We start from the raw sequence: 16,772 nt of genomic DNA on the forward strand, positions 1-16,772 counted from the left end.
GGCTTGGAAATCTTGGGTTTTGATACTGATATAGTTATGAAAATCAGTTTTAATCTACCTAAGTTGTTAAGTGCTTGTTTGGTTGAGATTTTGTTAATTGATTTTTTGATCGTTAGAGATAAAGTGGGTCCTATTTGTGAGAGAAGAATTCAAAAATGATGGTTGAAATAGTAAAATAAAGGTCAAAAAATAATTTTAATTGGATTAAAATCTCTACCAAACATGCTCTAAATATGCTTTATACCCGCATTTTTCTGACCTGTTGTTCCTTCTCAATGGTACATGCATTTTTGGCAGCCCTTCTGCTAATAACCGACTTTAACTTGGAAGATAAAAAATCTGTCACTACTTACCAGTTATTTTTGATATACCAATGTGTGTTTCAGGGGAATGTATTTGCAGTATTATATACACGCCTTTATGTACCCATATCATTTTAATTCTCATCTAAATGTTCAGGAATATGGATGGATCACGCCAGGATGGTAGTGTCGATGCATTCTTTCGGAACTATAAGCTTGGGAAGACCCTTGGCATTGGTTCATTTGGTAAAGTTAAAATTGCCGAACATGCATTGACTGGGCACAAAGTTGCTGTCAAGATCCTTAACCGTAAGAAAATAAAGAATATGGATATGGAAGAAAAAGGTTGGTCAATCTATCTTTATGTAACATATGTTATAATCTATTGCCTGTAACCTATTCGTGCATCTCTTTGGGGGAAATACGGTCGTTCTAAGAAGCATCGATACCTGTAAACTTGTTACGTACCCGTATCCGATACGTCGATACTATCCGATACTCTCTGATACCCTTCGATACGTATCTGATACTTGTTTTTTAATTATTTTATATATTTTTATAACTTTTATGTATCCGATACATATCCCATACGTATTTTATATTTTTTGTATGATTTTTGATACGTATCCAATGCTTCATGATTAACATGCACATTCACTACAAAATACTGCTTTGAAACTTTTTGTGCAACTTTCTTCTTCATCTAATGCCATACTCTTTTGTACACTCTACGAGAAGGAATAAGATAACTCTACAACGAGTTGAAGAATTGATTTTCATTCATAGCAATTTGCGTATTTTATAAAAAAATAAAAAAAATAAATAAATTTAGATCTCTATTCAAAAGAAAAATCCAAAATGTGGGACATTGTTGGAAACTCTTTTGATGTTCTTGAAGGTGTTAGACTGTTGGATGTTGCTAGTCTTTCATTAAATGAGTCAGAGTTGAAGATTGTTATTTTTAATAATAATGAAGAAATTGTTGATGATGTTGAAGGAAATGAAGTTTCTACAATTAATGATTAAGATAAAGTGCTTTGGTATTTTATTTATTTTCATTATCATGTTTTTGTATTAATATTTTTTAATATTAATAAATTTATGCTGAATTTTATAACACGTATCGACGTATCCTAAGTTTTTCAAAAAAGTCATATCGGCGTATCCGTATCCGTGCTTCTTAGCGGTCCTTCATTACCTGATGTTTGGCTGTCCGGTATTTGCTGCTCTGAGATGAGAATCAAACTACAGTAATTGTTGGATTATGCAAAATTGACTATGTTTTATCCTTTTTTTATGTGAGCAGATTTTACTGCAAGCCTATGTCTTGTCCTCACAGCATTTGGATACATTCAATTATTTTTCCCCATAGCCAAGTTTATTGCATCACAATTTACATATCAGTTGTTTAAAACTTGCATTCTGTTTTCGTTTGATGCTGAATGTGCCCAATTTTTTTTCCCAAAAATCCGATAGTCTGAGATTTATAGTACCTGTTTAGTTGTAATTTAATTTCATCCTTTAATATGGGTTAGTTTTGTGTCTCAAATTATAATCTGAACTTTTCTAAAGCTGACTTTACATAAATTTCCAGAAACTGATGTAAGTTACTGTTTTTATAGCTCAAGTTCCATAGCCTTTTAAATATTTCATTAACAGAGAATTCATTGAAATGTTTCTTCCTAATTTATTCATCCTTAAAAAGCTCTACTATTGTGTTCATGTTATTTTTATCAATTTCAATTCTAAAAGCGCTCTTGTTTACTGGACCTTATTGGATGACTTCAAGAGTGGTTGTCTTCTTGCAGTACGAAGAGAGATCAAAATTTTGAGATTGTTTATGCATCCCCACATCATACGCCAGTATGAGGTTGTAGAGACACATTCAGATATATACGTTGTGATGGAATATGTAAAATCTGGTGAGTTGTTTGATTACATTGTGGAGAAGGGTAGGTTACAGGAGGAAGAGGCACGCATTTTCTTTCAGCAGGTCGGGTGATAGATATCCCAAATCTTGTCCATTCTAAAGCGAGTACCTTGATTCTTCTGTTCAGAATTACAGATTTTAACTGCATTCTGGGGTGATTGCAGATAATCTCTGGAGTGGAGTACTGCCACAGGAATATGGTTGTCCATAGAGATCTGAAGCCCGAGAACTTGCTTCTAGATTCTAAATGCAATGTGAAGATTGCTGATTTCGGTTTGAGTAATATCATGCGTGATGGTCATTTTCTGAAAACAAGTTGTGGAAGCCCAAACTATGCTGCACCTGAGGTACAATACAGAAGTAGCAGTGTTAATAACAAGCTATTGATTTATCAGAAGAATTGTGAAATCATCTCACTGCTTCAAATAATTTCATGGACGGTTTTTGAAAGAAGTCAAAATTTCATTTTTCATCTGTAGGTTATATCTGGGAAATTGTATGCGGGGCCCGAAGTAGACGTCTGGAGCTGTGGTGTTATTCTCTATGCCCTTCTCTGCGGCACTCTCCCCTTTGATGATGAAAACATTCCAAACCTTTTTAAGAAAATAAAGGTACACCTTCAGGTTTAGTTACAGCGTATATCACCTAAATCTCCATTTATTTAGATTCTTGCCCAAGTTGACTTGAAGAATTAGTAACAGAGTTGACCTTATATATTCTGGATTGACATTAGACATCTCTCGCTATTAGAAGAGTGACGTGGAAGAGTGAGCTGGTGTTGAGCTTTAGGTTGCTCAAACCTAGATACTACCATAAAAGATGCTTTGAATGAGGTCTCATACAGATTCTCCATAACACAGCCAACATGTTGTTTATAAATTTCATCATTCAGATTAATTAAACTATATACAGAATTCTATTCTGGCATGAAGCCTGAATTACAATTGGAAGTTTTATTTCATTTCTTGTGGGATTTTAACTTGACACTTTTTGGAGTATTATGAATTCTTTTCAATAGAAAGAGGAGCCATCTTAAAAGATTTCCTAACTACTTCATCCTTCTGTCTGATTTTTCCTTCAGGGTGGAATATATACTCTCCCCAGTCATTTATCTCCTGGTGCTAGAGATTTGATTCCGAGAATGCTTGTTGTTGACCCTATGAAGCGAATGACTATTCCTGAGATTCGTGTACATTCCTGGTTCCGAGCACATCTGCCACGCTATTTAGCTGTGTCACCCCCAGATACAATGCAACAAGCTAAAAAGGTGTAAAATTTCTAATTTTCGGGTTAAAGTTCAAATACTTTATATTACAATAGTTCTTGGGGGTTTTTTTTTTTTTTCCCTCTCTTTCTCCACGCTCGCCCTATTATCTTCAATTTGCTTCCGCTGGTGTACAGAGATTTTCAATAAGGAAACTCCTATTTGTTCTTGCGAGACAATCAACTTGAGGATTATAAAGAAAAGTAACTACAAGAACGTGAACATCGATTATGAACTCCAATTTTACTTAACGTACTGGTCTTCACGGATTAGACTTGCTGCTTGCAATCTTAACAAGTAAAACTTTTTTTGATTAATTCGAGTAATTTTTCCCTAAGCAGATTGATGAAGAGATTCTTCAGGAAGTGGTCAAGACAGGTTTTGACAGGAATGCCCTTGTTGAATCCCTTCGTAACAGAGTTCAAAATGAGGTAATTATGTGGTTAATTCGCCGTATCATCTTTATTTATTTATATTGCCGTTTTATTTATTTATTGACTATATTTCAGGGTACCGTTTCATACTATTTGCTGTTAGACAACCGGTTTCGTGTTTTGAGCGGCTACCTTGGAGCTGAATTTCAGGAGACTATGGTGCGCCTTTTCAAAGCTAATAAATAAAGCAGCAATTTATTTCTAATATTTGTAGAGACCATCAAGTTATAACATTAGGTCTTATCATCCCACCTAGCTGTTTGTCCTTTGTTCTTGCAATTCTTATCTCCATCTCTGAACTTCTTGCATCATATTGGGCTAAGTGCACGCAACACAGGCACGACAGGACATGACAGACACACCACTGATACAATTTTTAAGGGCATATTTGGCAAAGCTTAATAATTTAATTTAAGTTGGCCTTACGTAATTTTTATCCTCACATTTTTGTAGTATTCACAATTGCTACTCACTTATTATCTACACATTTCTTAGAATTCACAGCTTATAATCTATAAAAAGCTTTACCTCGTGTACGCTAAATTCTTTAAATTTTAAATTCCTAAATTATATCTTTAATTTTATTATTTTTAGTATAGGACACGGTACATGGCACTTCAGACACTTGCTTGAAGGGTTTCTAAAGTCTCTCTCTAGTCGGTAATTAAAACAATGCAGAAAATGGGAAAGTGTCATATGGCTTGTAGGATACATAGTGTCAGAGTTCGATACGACTAACGAGTGTCAAACATGTATTCCTGACCCAAAAAGGAGTGTTCCTGCATTGTAGATGTTCGGATATTTACCCATTTTACACTTCGAAATATTATCTCTCTCCAAAGATCACGCAACTAAATAACCATTTTCTCTATAGGAATTTGGTTATAATCATACAAATTCAAGTGAGACTGTAGCATTGCCCATAGGGCAAAGGCTTCCTGGAGCCGTTGATTATCAACAGTTTGGGGGAAGACCCCAGATTCAAGTCGATCGGAAATGGGCTCTTGGACTCCAGGTTAGTTGGTTATGACCTTGAATTAATTTTTACATGTCATTTTCTTTTATCTGATGGACAAAAATTTGGTCCTTTTTTTGGTTCACCTGTTTCAATCATGTAGTTCATCGTTGGATGGTTATTTCTATTATTTTGGCCTTTTTGGCAGTCTCGAGCCCATCCTCGTGAGATAATGACCGAAGTTCTTAAAGCTCTGCAAGAGTTGAACGTCTGCTGGAAAAAGATTGGGCAATACAACATGAAATGCCGATGGATTTTTGGCATGCCAGGTCATCATGAAGGCATGGCAAACAACTCTATGCATGATAATGGTCACTTCGGTGATGAATCTACTATCATAGAGAGTGATGATGTTATCAGGCAACAAAATTTGGTCAAGTTTGAAGTGCAGGTAATCTTTTTTAATAATTTATCTGCTATTTTTCAATCATTATACCAGCATTCCCTTTATAAACCTGCCAAAACGCAACGTTAAAGAGTTTTGAGCAGCATTTACAAAAGGAGCAGATGTATGTATATCTGATCGTTTTATTACCCGCAAGTGAACGGGATCGTGAACAAGTAATATAGTAGTGTGTAAAGTGTCGAACTTACGAGGACTATGTGTTTGATCCAGTTAAAATTAATAATACATTTAATTGAATAGCAAAATCAAGATGTGACTAAACAGTATTAAATCTGACAACTAAATTGAAAGTTAAGTAAAAATTTATCAAATTCGCGAGGAATATTGCTAAGATGTGGATTCCCCCTTATTAATCCATTTTTGGTTCGACAATTTAAATTGACAATTTGAAATCATGCTTGTTGGTCAATGTTTTTATTTTTATTGAAAACTTCTCTCAATAGTTATCAAATCTATTCCTCTCATGCGACCTTCCTATCTCTCGATGAAAGATGCGAATATTATAAATGCATTAAATGAGTTAGAATATCGTATAAAAATCATATGAATTATAAAGGTATATCTCTATTTTCTATCGAACCTCACAATATTTATTATTTTGTGCTAATGATCCTATTGTCTCTCTCGATAACAACAAAATTCACAAACAATTCAATTAGTGACCAATTAATTGAAAAAACATGAAAATGATAATAAACATTCAAACAATTAAACAAATTAACGTCAATTAAATTATTCAAATTAAAATTTTTTTAGGTCTACATAAGTGTATAAATTTGTTTGTACTCAAACAAAATCATAATCTAACTTAACAAACATACAAACATGCAAAATATTTTGGTTGGATAATCTAGCTTTTTACCTTGGGATATGAAATCATAATATTAAATCTACAAACAACTTCTAGGTTGCAATACCAAAATTAATGTTCGCTTTACCAAATGCAAAATTGACGTATGTGTGAAGAATTAAGTAATCAATCATAAATATACAAGTTGTTTCAGTTCTCGACCCTCTGTGGTCAAATATATCATTTTCATCTCTCGTAAGATTCACACTCTCAAACTTAATTTTTTTTCACTCTTTTCCGAGCGTGTAATCTAAGGTTGAATTTTTCATTAGTATCCTCACTCTCTTCAATTCAGGTAGACATTACTAGTTGCAAGTCAACACATCAATGAATAAGGATTCTCCAATTATTTGATTGCTTCGACCGTCAAGACTCAACTAGGTTAATTATCCTTCGTCGAAAGTCAAATTCCCTCGAACAAGTGTTAGGACTTAATAAGGCATTTAGTAAAAAAAATTCTATTGCACTCCCCCTTAAGCTTTCTAAATGACTCATGTAGTAGGCTTTAAGCCGATGATTCCAAAATCAGACGACTTTAGGGCACCAGATTTTTAAACACCCTTACAGGCTTAATAACTCGAGTCATAAAGGTTTCGAAAAGAACAATTATTTTTTTCTTTCAAGGGTTCATCTTTGATTGCTTTCTAAATGACCCCTGTAGCCAGCTTTACACTGATGACTCCCAAGTTTGATGACTTTAGGGCATTAGGTTTTAAGATACCCTTGCAAGCTTAATTGCTCGAGTCATAAAGGCTTCAAAGAGAAGTTTTAAATTTTAAAATATATGCCTTGATTAGTGCAATGTCTCTTATCATATACCTATTCAAGAAAACTGATCTCCAACTCAAGACTTTCATCTAATTTTATCCTGTTCATCTTAGACAATCCATGCAATTTATTTTTTTTCACACAAGGAATCCCTAGCCACATCCACATTTTCCTGCAATAGTAAAATCATCCAAACTGTGCTAAATTTGGTTTAAGGATAATTAGTTTAGTATAGTTTGGGTAAAATATCTATGTCCAACTAAATCAACCTATCAAGAGCATGAAATAACTCATTTCATCATAATATCAAATTCAATTCTAGTACGCGTATAATATCAAATTTTGCAATGTTATCTCGCATGCAACATATCCACAGTTCATAAATTAACACTAAATCTCAATTTAGATCATCATTGCCGGCCAGACTATCCAACTCACACAAGCACACAATCTAACAAATTATTTGCGATTTTTTTTTGTTTTTTGTTTTTTAAGTAGTACCAAAAACAAACGCACCAAAACACATAAGCATATGAAAACAAAAAAAACTCAATTTTTTTTTTCATCCCCTGAATTTGAACCTGATATTGTCCTCAATGTCATAAAGTAAAAGTAAGAGTATAAGGGAATGGGGAAGAAAAGGAAGAAAATACTCCCCAAAGTTTTCTGTTGAATATGTGAGACACTATGGATGACGGCTCGACAATCTTTGTCATTATACTTTTCTTTTGGTTTGAGTGTTCCACGACGTCATATTCCTGCACATAGCAGTTAAATCAAACATTAAAAATAAGTAATCTAGAACATGTGTTGCTTAGCCCAAACAATCAAAATACCAACAATAAATTCAATAGCTTAACAGAAGTATTAAGGATGGTGATACCCTACAAATTAAAACGTGCTTAAATCTAATGTAACTTAGTAATCAAAACAAATCTATACGCTATGCGATGCAGAAAGCAAAATAACTAAAAGGGTTAGAAGATTGGATTGCCTCCCAATAAGCGCTTAATTTATAGTCTTTAGTTAGACTATACGGAAAAATTGATCAGGGTGGTTTAAACGTGTATCTTGAGTTTTTGCACTCCTTGTTGTTTCCGGCTTTGCATCCTTGTTTTGCCTTCAAAACCTTGAATCCTCTATTCTCTTCTCGTCCAAGGCTTCCAAAGTTTTTAGGCTTTGTCTCTTTCGAGCCTTGTTGCACCTTTGTAGCAATATAATTGCACTCCTCCTTAGCCTTTTTGTTGATCACTTCATGTAATGGATTCTCGATAGTGTTGTAGATCTTGAACTTTTCTTGTTTATCTTCTACTCTCAATGTTAGTTTGCTACTTTCAAAGTCCATGATAGCTTGGCTTGTTGATAGAAAAGATCTGCCTAAGATAAGTAATGCTGCATTCCATGACTCCTCTATATCTAGGACAACGAAATCAACTGGGAATATGAGTTTGCCTACTTTAATGAGCACGTTCTCAACTACTCCACGTGGTTATTTGATTTATCTGTTTGCCAATTGAAGGGAGATGGATGTGTCTTTCGGCTCTTCCGAACCTAAGTTTCTGTATACAGAATAAGGCATTAGGTTAACACTTGCTCCAGAATCACATCAGCAATTAAAATTTAAATCTTTTTCTATTGAGCAAGGTATTTTGAGATTCCCTGGATCTTGTAGTTTAGGAGGTAATTTATTCTACAAGATGGCACTATACTCTTCATTTAATTTGATGGTCTCAAAATCTGTAAGCTTTCTCTTTTTTGATAGGATCCCCTTCAGAAATTTTGCATAGTTTGGTATTTGAGATAAAGCTTCAATCAATGGGATATTGACATGAAGTTTCCAACAACTTTGTAAATTGTTCTTCCAACTTCTTCTTTTGTAATCTCTGCGGAAATGGGACTGGAGGCACATAAGGTTTGATAGGAGCGGTTGTCTTGACCTGTAGATTTTCTAGCTTTTGAGATGGAACTACTTTGTCTAGTTGTTCAGATTTATCCACTTGCTCCTCATCTGTAAAAGGTGAATTTTATTTTCTGTCACCCGTCTCTCAACTGTAATTTCTGGAAGTTTAACCCCACTGCATGTAGTGATTGCCTCAATCTCCTCACTCTCCATAACTTTTACTGCCATTACCTGCTGTTTAGGATTTGTTTCCGTGTCGCTTGGTAGTGTTCCTTACTGTCTTTCTGAGAGTGCTTTTGCTATTTGTCCCATCTGATTTTCTAAATTCTTGATAGCAGCTTCCTGAATTTGTAAAGTTTTATCTGTTCTTTGCATGTGTTGAGTAGAGATCTTCGCCAACTTAGTAATAAGATCTTCCAATGAAGACTTATTTTCAACCTGCTAAAAACTTGGCGGTGCAGTCTGCTGTGGCACAATCTGAGCTCCCTAATTGTTGCTATATTGAAAACTTGGGTGATTTCTCCAGCCTGGGTAGTAGGTGTTAGGATTTTGATTGTGTTGATGTCTTTGAAAATTTTGAGCATAATTTACATCCTCTAGTGATTGAAAAGGACTACCCACGGTGCAATCAACATTTTCATGATTTTCTCCAGAGTACTTACATTTTTGTCCTACTGTTTGAATGTCATTCATCTGACCCACCTTTTTAGCTAAAGCTGCCAGCTGTGCTGAGATTGCTGTTAATGGATCTACCTCATGTATCCCAGCTACTTTCTTTACACTTGTTCTTTCAGTAGGTTACAATGCACTAGTGAATGCTAAATCCTCCATGATTTGATATACTTGATCCGTTGTTCTCTTTGTGATGGAACCATCGCATGCGGAGTCAACATTAGCCCTGTTAGTCAAATTTAGTCCAATGTAGAAGTATTGGACTTGAAGCCACTTCTGCAATCCGTGTTGTAGGCACTGGTGAAGTAAACGCTTGTATTGTTCCCAAGCATCTGAATAGCATTCTGAGTCCATTTGCTGAAAAGTAGTGATCTCGTCCCTTGGCTTTGCGATCATTTTCAGTGGGAAATGCTAAGAAGTTTCTGACTCAATTGGTTCCATGTTGTGATGCTCTGCGGTGGGTAAGTGTGTAACCATTCCCTTGTTGAGTTTCTCAATGTGTATGGGAGGAGCCTTAATCTAATTGCTTCGCTTGAAACCCCTGGATACTCAATTGTTGCACACATGTCCAAAAATCTTGATATATGAGTTGGGATTCTCTGTAGCTTTCCCAAAAAATTGTAGCGTATTTTGGAACATGTTGATGACATCTGTTTTCAGGTGGAAGTTTGCCTGACCAAACGCCGGATATACGATACTGTACTGACTTTCCACTACTGGTGGAACCATATACTCTCCCATGAGCCTTGCATTTTCATTCATTGCAGCGATATTCTGTTGTGCTACTCCCAAATTAGCCTCGATGGCTATTTGATTCGGATTTTCGTTTGCCATGTCTTCCTCTTTTTGTTTTTGGTGTGTTTCAAGCTGTTGTCTTCTTCGAAAGTTGAATGCTAGTTCGATTTTTGGATCAAATTGAGCAGGATCACCAGTTCTCAAACTTCGCATACAAAGTCCTGAAAAAGAAAGTAAGAAACACTGTAAAGTTTTTCTAATATAATAAACTAAAACAAAAAAAAATTAAAATTAAAATTCAGATTAAAGCTAGAATAAACTAAAACTAGTCAAAAAACAATTGTCCCCCGGTAATGGCACAAAAAACTTGATCGTTTGATTACCCGTAAGTGAACGGGATCGTGAACAAGTAATATAGTAGTGTGTAAAGTGTAGAACTCACGATGATTATGTTTTTGATCCAGTTAAAATTAATAATACTCTTAATCGAATAGCAAAATTAAGATGTGACTAAACAATATTAAATCTGGCAACTAAATTGAAAGCAAACTAAAAAATTTATCAAATTCGCGAGAAATATTGCTAAGATGTGGATTTCCCTTACTAATCCATTTTTAGTTCAACAATTTAAATTTACAATTTGAAATCATGCTTGTTGTCAATGTTCCTATTGTAATTGAAAACCTCTCTCGATAGTTATCAAATCTATTCCCTTCATGCGATCTTCCTATTCCTCAATGAAAGATGCGAACATGATAAATGCATTAAACGAGTTAGAACATTTTATAAAAACCATATGAAGTATAGAGATAAATCTCTATCCTCTTTCGAACCTCCAATATTTATTATTTTGTGCTAATGATCCTATTGCCTCTCTCAATAACAACAAAATTCACAAACAATTCAACTAGTGGTCAATTAATTGAAAAAGCATGAAAACGATAATAAATATTCAAAAAATTAAACAAATTAACGTCAATTAAATTATTCAAATTAAAAATTTATAACAAAGGTTCATTACATCCTAGCAAATATGAAAAATTGGCCTAATATATTGAAATTACAAGAAATCATATATAAGTGGAAAGACATAACCAGAATTTTTGATAAATTGTGAAGATGAAGATAAATTTTGAAATCTTGAATCTCTTCAATGGTTTTTTAATGAATCTCCACTTGCGCTTTATCTTTTTTGTCCAATACCAAGTTTGAATCTTTACTTAATTGAATTCTTGTAAGTCTCCTTCAATTCTCTCATAAAAACAATGAATTCTCCTCTTTTGATGATCATAACTTTGTCTCCCGATATTCAAATGAGTTGATTCAAAATGCGTTGGAAAGCTGACTAAAATGGCTACAATTTTCCTAGAGAGATATTTTCCAATTCAGAGGTTTACTATGCCTAAAATTGGTCGTAATCTTTGACAAAAAATCTGAAAGATATATGATGTAATTGGAAGTCGATTTATGGTAATATTTTTTGATGATATTCCATTTCTTTTTTATTTCTAATTGCATCCAATTGACTCCCATAAAATTTTAAAATATCTCTTATGGTCCAATTCAACCATTGGATATTTTCAATTTGGTCCTCAACTATGTATTTAGTCCTTTTTCGCTTCTTGTTCGCGAAATTATTTCTTTCGATTTAAAACTATTCCAAGTGTACGGTTTGTTAATAAGTAATAAAGTGGATTAAATGAGTCCGAATATCGTCCCACATGGATTAATTAGTTCAATTTTACCTATCGTCGCTTTAATCGAAACAATAGAAAATTTTGATATTTTCGCTAACTAAATTAGGATTTAATAACCTACTTATAAATATAAAGTCTAAATTAACTAAATTAAATGCGTGATTATAACTAAATGCAAGTTTTATAAAAATATGATAACGAAATGCGCACTAGAATCCCGAATCCCCTTATATCAATCCCCTTTAATCCGAATTTTATAAAATTGACAACAGGATTCAATTATGAAGATCAATATTCTTAATTTGTTTAACAATCTTTCTCAAGTAGAATTAAACTTATTTTTATATGCGATCCGACTATATTTCTATGACGGATGCGAACATATAAAAATGCATTAAAGATTTATGAATACTTAAAGATCACGTAAAGTATAGTGGTATATTTCTATTCCCTATCGAACTTTACGATAATTAACATAATGTCTAACTTATTTTTCATCTCTCGAGGGTAAAACAAGTCACAAATCTCATACAACTATTGCGCATATAATTGTAGAGAGAATAAATCCATGCCAATCATTCAATAATTAAAAACATGTTTTAACGGCAAATAAATAAAATTCAAGATTAAGGGTTCATAATATAAGATTCATCGCAAATCCTAGCACATGAAAATTTAGCCTAACATGGTTAAAATAAAAGAATACATCGGATTTTGGATAAAAGACATCACCGGATTATCAAATCTTGAGAAATCTTGAAGCTCTTCGTGTAAATCTTTGTTCTTGCGCTCAAAATCCTCTTCAAGAAGTGTTCTTCTACCTCCAATATGTTCTCCCCCTTTCTGGACGTCTTTTGGTGTTTATATCGTGTAAAAATTAGGTTACCAAAAGAGTTTCGATCGTATAAGGAAATTGCAGAATCGGCCCCCAGAATATACCTATATGATCGCATAGTACATTTCTATGCTGTCGCATAGAGTAAAAAATTTTGAGAAAAAATTCTCGGGAGGCTTCTATGCGACCGCATAGAGTTTATACTATGCGACTGCATAGTTATGCGATTCTTTCTGCCGGATAGTTTTTAGTATTTTGATCATAACTTTTTCTCCTGATTTCCGATTGAAGTGATTCAAAGTTCATTGGACAGAAAACTCAAAGATCTTCACTTTTGATAGAAGTAGGCTTGCTCAAATTCTGATGTTTACTATGCCAAAAATGGATCTCAAGTAGAGGCTAAAAATCACGAGAATAGCTTTTTCGCCTGAAAGTTGATACTTGATAATACTTCGATCATATGCTCATCCGATTGACCTCTAATACTCTTGAATCTTCATTCCATTTTTCGTCTCATTTATGGATTATTTGCAACTTGGTCCCCGAACTTTCATTTTGATTCATTTTGGTCCTTTTTGCTTGTTTCTTTTATTTCCATCATCTCATAATATCACCAAATTGGTACTTAACTCATTCACTTCTTTGATTTGTCCTTCGGACCATCTTTTGGATAATTGCACCATGGTCCTTAAGCTATCACTTTGCTCCATTTTAGTTATTTTTCGGCTTTTTTCTCCTGAATTCCACCATTTCCATAAAAACACCTACATTGCATGAATTCAACGAAATTAAGTCACAATTTAAACATTTTGCTTGTAATTAAGTCATGTTTGTGATCTAAATAAGTGTGTAAAAATATACTTATCACTTCTTTTTTTCAATTTAACTTCCAACCATCGAGTTTTACCTAATAAATGCAGTATACAATAAATTAGGCTATAATTGCTTTAAAAAACTATTAAATGTCTATATTTTTTGGTTTACAAAGTGTATAAAATACACTTATCAATATCAAATGGAGAATAAATTACTCAAAAGTTCACATGTTGACCATGTCATTCTCCAAGAATATGCTTCACATCTTTCTGCATTTTCGAGTTCGATTGCTAAATGATCATGCATATCTACACGCGCACAGCCCCACAAGAAGCAAGGGAAAATAATATTTGGTATTATTTGCTATAGAGATACTTTGTGTGTCCGAAAGTTAAAAACAGTTTGGACTGCATCAGAATCATGATGTGAAACTGGTGTTCTCTTGAAAATCGAGTGTTCACACGACGACTTTCGTGGTTGGTTATCTTACATCAGTTGTAATTTACGGCTAGTAAAACCATTTCAAAAATGTCCTTACATTTTCTGACAAAATGTCCCTACATTGTTATGTGCTAATTTTAATTGTGCTTGGGTGGCCTTTTTGTTTTTACAGCTTTACAAAACTCGTGAAGACAAATACTTGCTCGATCTACAGAGAGTTCAGGGCCCGCAGTTCCTTTTTCTGGATCTTTGTGCTGCTTTCCTTGCTCAGCTTCGCGTTCTCTAACTTTAGATCTTCTTCTCCGTCAAACTCTGTTGGTTTCAATGTTGGAAAAGTATGATTCTGTAAATATAACTAGTAACATATAAGTCCTAAGTCTCCTATTCTCACTTTTAGACGTGGAATGTCGAGCCATGCCAATATTTTTGTTCGACTCGCTAGGAGAATGGGCTTCTTGCTTCCATTTTGCACATTCACTGGAGAAGATATTCAGGATTTTTGTTTACATAATTCGGCAAATGTTTGCCTGGCGTATCACATGTTTTCATCTGTAGTTTTCCTCGATTCTGCCACTTAATTATGGTATGTTGATGTAATTGCAACCTCTGTTGTTATATATACGAAATATGGTTGGAGGTGGTGAATGGGATTAACCGATGATAAAATAGAATTCTGAGTCGTGAACAGTGATTTTGATTGATAGATGTTTCAATAGAAAATAATGCAATTTAAAAATAATATTAATTTTTAATTTAAGCAAATCCAATGGTTTAAGGTCTATTAAAATCTTTTAAAATCACTGTATTCGCATGAATAAGAGAGCTTTAATGGATCTAGATTGTTAAAGATTTATTTAAATTAATGATCTTATCTTATATTTTATTTTTATTTTATATATTGTTCGTTGCAATTAAAAATTAGAGCATTCTTCAGCAATGTTTCGAAATGCTGATAACTCAAAATATGAAGAATTGAAGAATCCTTAGCCACTAAAAATCCATCAAAAACTGATAAAGCTTGGTACGCAGGGATATCATCTTCCAAAAACAAGAACTCATCTGTAAAAAGGAAATAACAACACAGTGTATTCGATTTTATTTTCTGCAATAACAATTCATATAAATAAATTATTTGTTCCTTGATCAGCCCTTGCTGATGAACACAGAATACAATACCCTCTAAACTTCAACTGGTTTGATAGGAAGAAATGTGAAGGATTCATTGTACGTTCCAGTCTTGTCTAAAAGCGCACACTCCACGGCAATTGATGGTGTAAACACTAATTGACATAGCATATCGGTTGGAGATCAATGGAGTTCCAGAGTGACAGTTCACTGTCATGATCCGTTGAATTTTCTTGAGAATTCTCATCCTGCAAATTCTTCTCATTCCCTTTAATTTTGCCGCCTTCATCTCCTGTCTTCATCTTTTCTTGGTTCGCTTTACATGCATTTCGGAGTCTGCTCAACTGATCAGACCTTTCTTGTTGTGTAGCATCCACCGATTCGAGCTTCAACTTCAGGCATTCAGTTATACCATTTAATGCGTAAAGAGAAGCCGAGAACTTCCTTTCATAGTTCCTGTTCATCGTCTCACCAACCATCATTGGCTCATTTTCGTAACCCTCCAATGAGATCTCCTCAGCAATCTCAAAAGTGGAACAGTTGAACGATCCAATTTCATCGATGAATTGGAAATCCTCAACTTCAAGGCTCGTGTTTTCTTGGTCGTGAATTTCTTCTTCTACTTCTACGTTGTCGTTTCCACTCGAGCAGTACTGATCATTAGTTTGTTGCAGTAAATTGCTCGAATTTTTCTCCAAATTATCAATTTCTGTTATGCAGGATTCAAAGCTTGATGAGTATGTACAATCACTAGCAATAATACTATCATCAATTGGGTGATCATTCAGAAAATCAGTGAATTGAGAAGCTGAAGAATCAGCCATTTCTTCGTCTCTATACTCCTCAGGCTGCTGTTTTGGTTGCTCGTCATGATCGCGAACATGATCATCAGGCAAGAAAGGAGACCCCGATGAAGAAGAGGCTAACGCGTTATTCCTGGACTTTAGCCTGCTAAGAAGAAGCTTAGTGATTTTCGATGGCAATGCCGGAGTGGAAGAGGACGACGGAGAAATAGGCCAAAAATTTGTTCGCGTATTTGCGCCACGGAGTAAACAAGCAGCCTCATCATAGGCTCTTGCAGCCTCCTCCGCCGTGTCAAAGGTGCCTAACCACACCCTTATCTTTTGAATGGTATCTTTTATCTCAGCCACCCATCGCCCTGATGGCCTTTGTCTAACACCAACAAATCGCTTTCGGGCTCGCCGGATTCCGCCTGTGGCAGTCGCTTCCTTCACCATCTCGTCCCAGGCAACATTCTCTTGATCATCACAAGTCTTCTCATCAAATCCACTAGCAGTTCTCTTCCTAGCCATTTGTATGCGTGTTAAGGAGTTTGATGAAATTTATCAGTTTTTATTGGCTTATAAGTGTTTTTCTAACTTATATTAAGTTGATATGAAAATGCTTGTATTTATACGCAGGGAATACGAAGATCTTAAAATGAGAATTTAGTAGTGCTGAAATGGTCTTTTCTAGATTGTTTCACTCTTTTGTTCTCAATTATTTTCGGCTCGTATCAAACAAATGGAACGTCTTCCTGATGAGAGAGAGAGAGAGAGAGAGAGAGAGAGAGAGAGATGCG

General features: G+C 34.5%; 2 protein-coding genes across 2 annotated transcripts in view; one reads left to right on the forward strand and one right to left on the reverse strand.

The window, feature by feature from the left end:
* The window catches only part of LOC111378903 (SNF1-related protein kinase catalytic subunit alpha KIN10-like), a 17,242-nt gene extending 2,519 nt beyond the window's left edge, over window positions 1–14,723 (forward strand). The window contains exons 2-11 of the mRNA XM_023002181.1: window positions 460–647; window positions 2,111–2,295; window positions 2,397–2,579; window positions 2,712–2,843; window positions 3,314–3,499; window positions 3,838–3,927; window positions 4,006–4,089; window positions 4,805–4,945; window positions 5,094–5,336; window positions 14,238–14,723. Of these exons, the coding sequence (XP_022857949.1) occupies window positions 464–647; window positions 2,111–2,295; window positions 2,397–2,579; window positions 2,712–2,843; window positions 3,314–3,499; window positions 3,838–3,927; window positions 4,006–4,089; window positions 4,805–4,945; window positions 5,094–5,336; window positions 14,238–14,351 (1,542 nt within the window). The 5' untranslated portion in view covers window positions 460–463 and the 3' untranslated portion in view covers window positions 14,352–14,723. The remainder of the gene's footprint in view (window positions 1–459; window positions 648–2,110; window positions 2,296–2,396; window positions 2,580–2,711; window positions 2,844–3,313; window positions 3,500–3,837; window positions 3,928–4,005; window positions 4,090–4,804; window positions 4,946–5,093; window positions 5,337–14,237) is intronic.
* A 374-nt stretch (window positions 14,724–15,097) lies between these two features.
* LOC111378898 (ethylene-responsive transcription factor CRF6-like) lies at window positions 15,098–16,710 on the reverse strand. Its single transcript, XM_023002174.1, has one exon. The coding sequence runs from the start codon at window positions 16,501–16,503 to the stop codon at window positions 15,346–15,348; it is 1,158 nt and encodes a 385-aa protein (XP_022857942.1). The 5' UTR covers window positions 16,504–16,710; the 3' UTR covers window positions 15,098–15,345.
* Window positions 16,711–16,772: the final 62 nt, after the last annotated feature.

This window comes from Olea europaea, unplaced genomic scaffold (genome assembly GCF_002742605.1).
Source record: "Olea europaea var. sylvestris unplaced genomic scaffold, O_europaea_v1 scaffold1899, whole genome shotgun sequence".
Classification (NCBI taxonomy): domain Eukaryota; kingdom Viridiplantae; phylum Streptophyta; class Magnoliopsida; order Lamiales; family Oleaceae; genus Olea; species Olea europaea.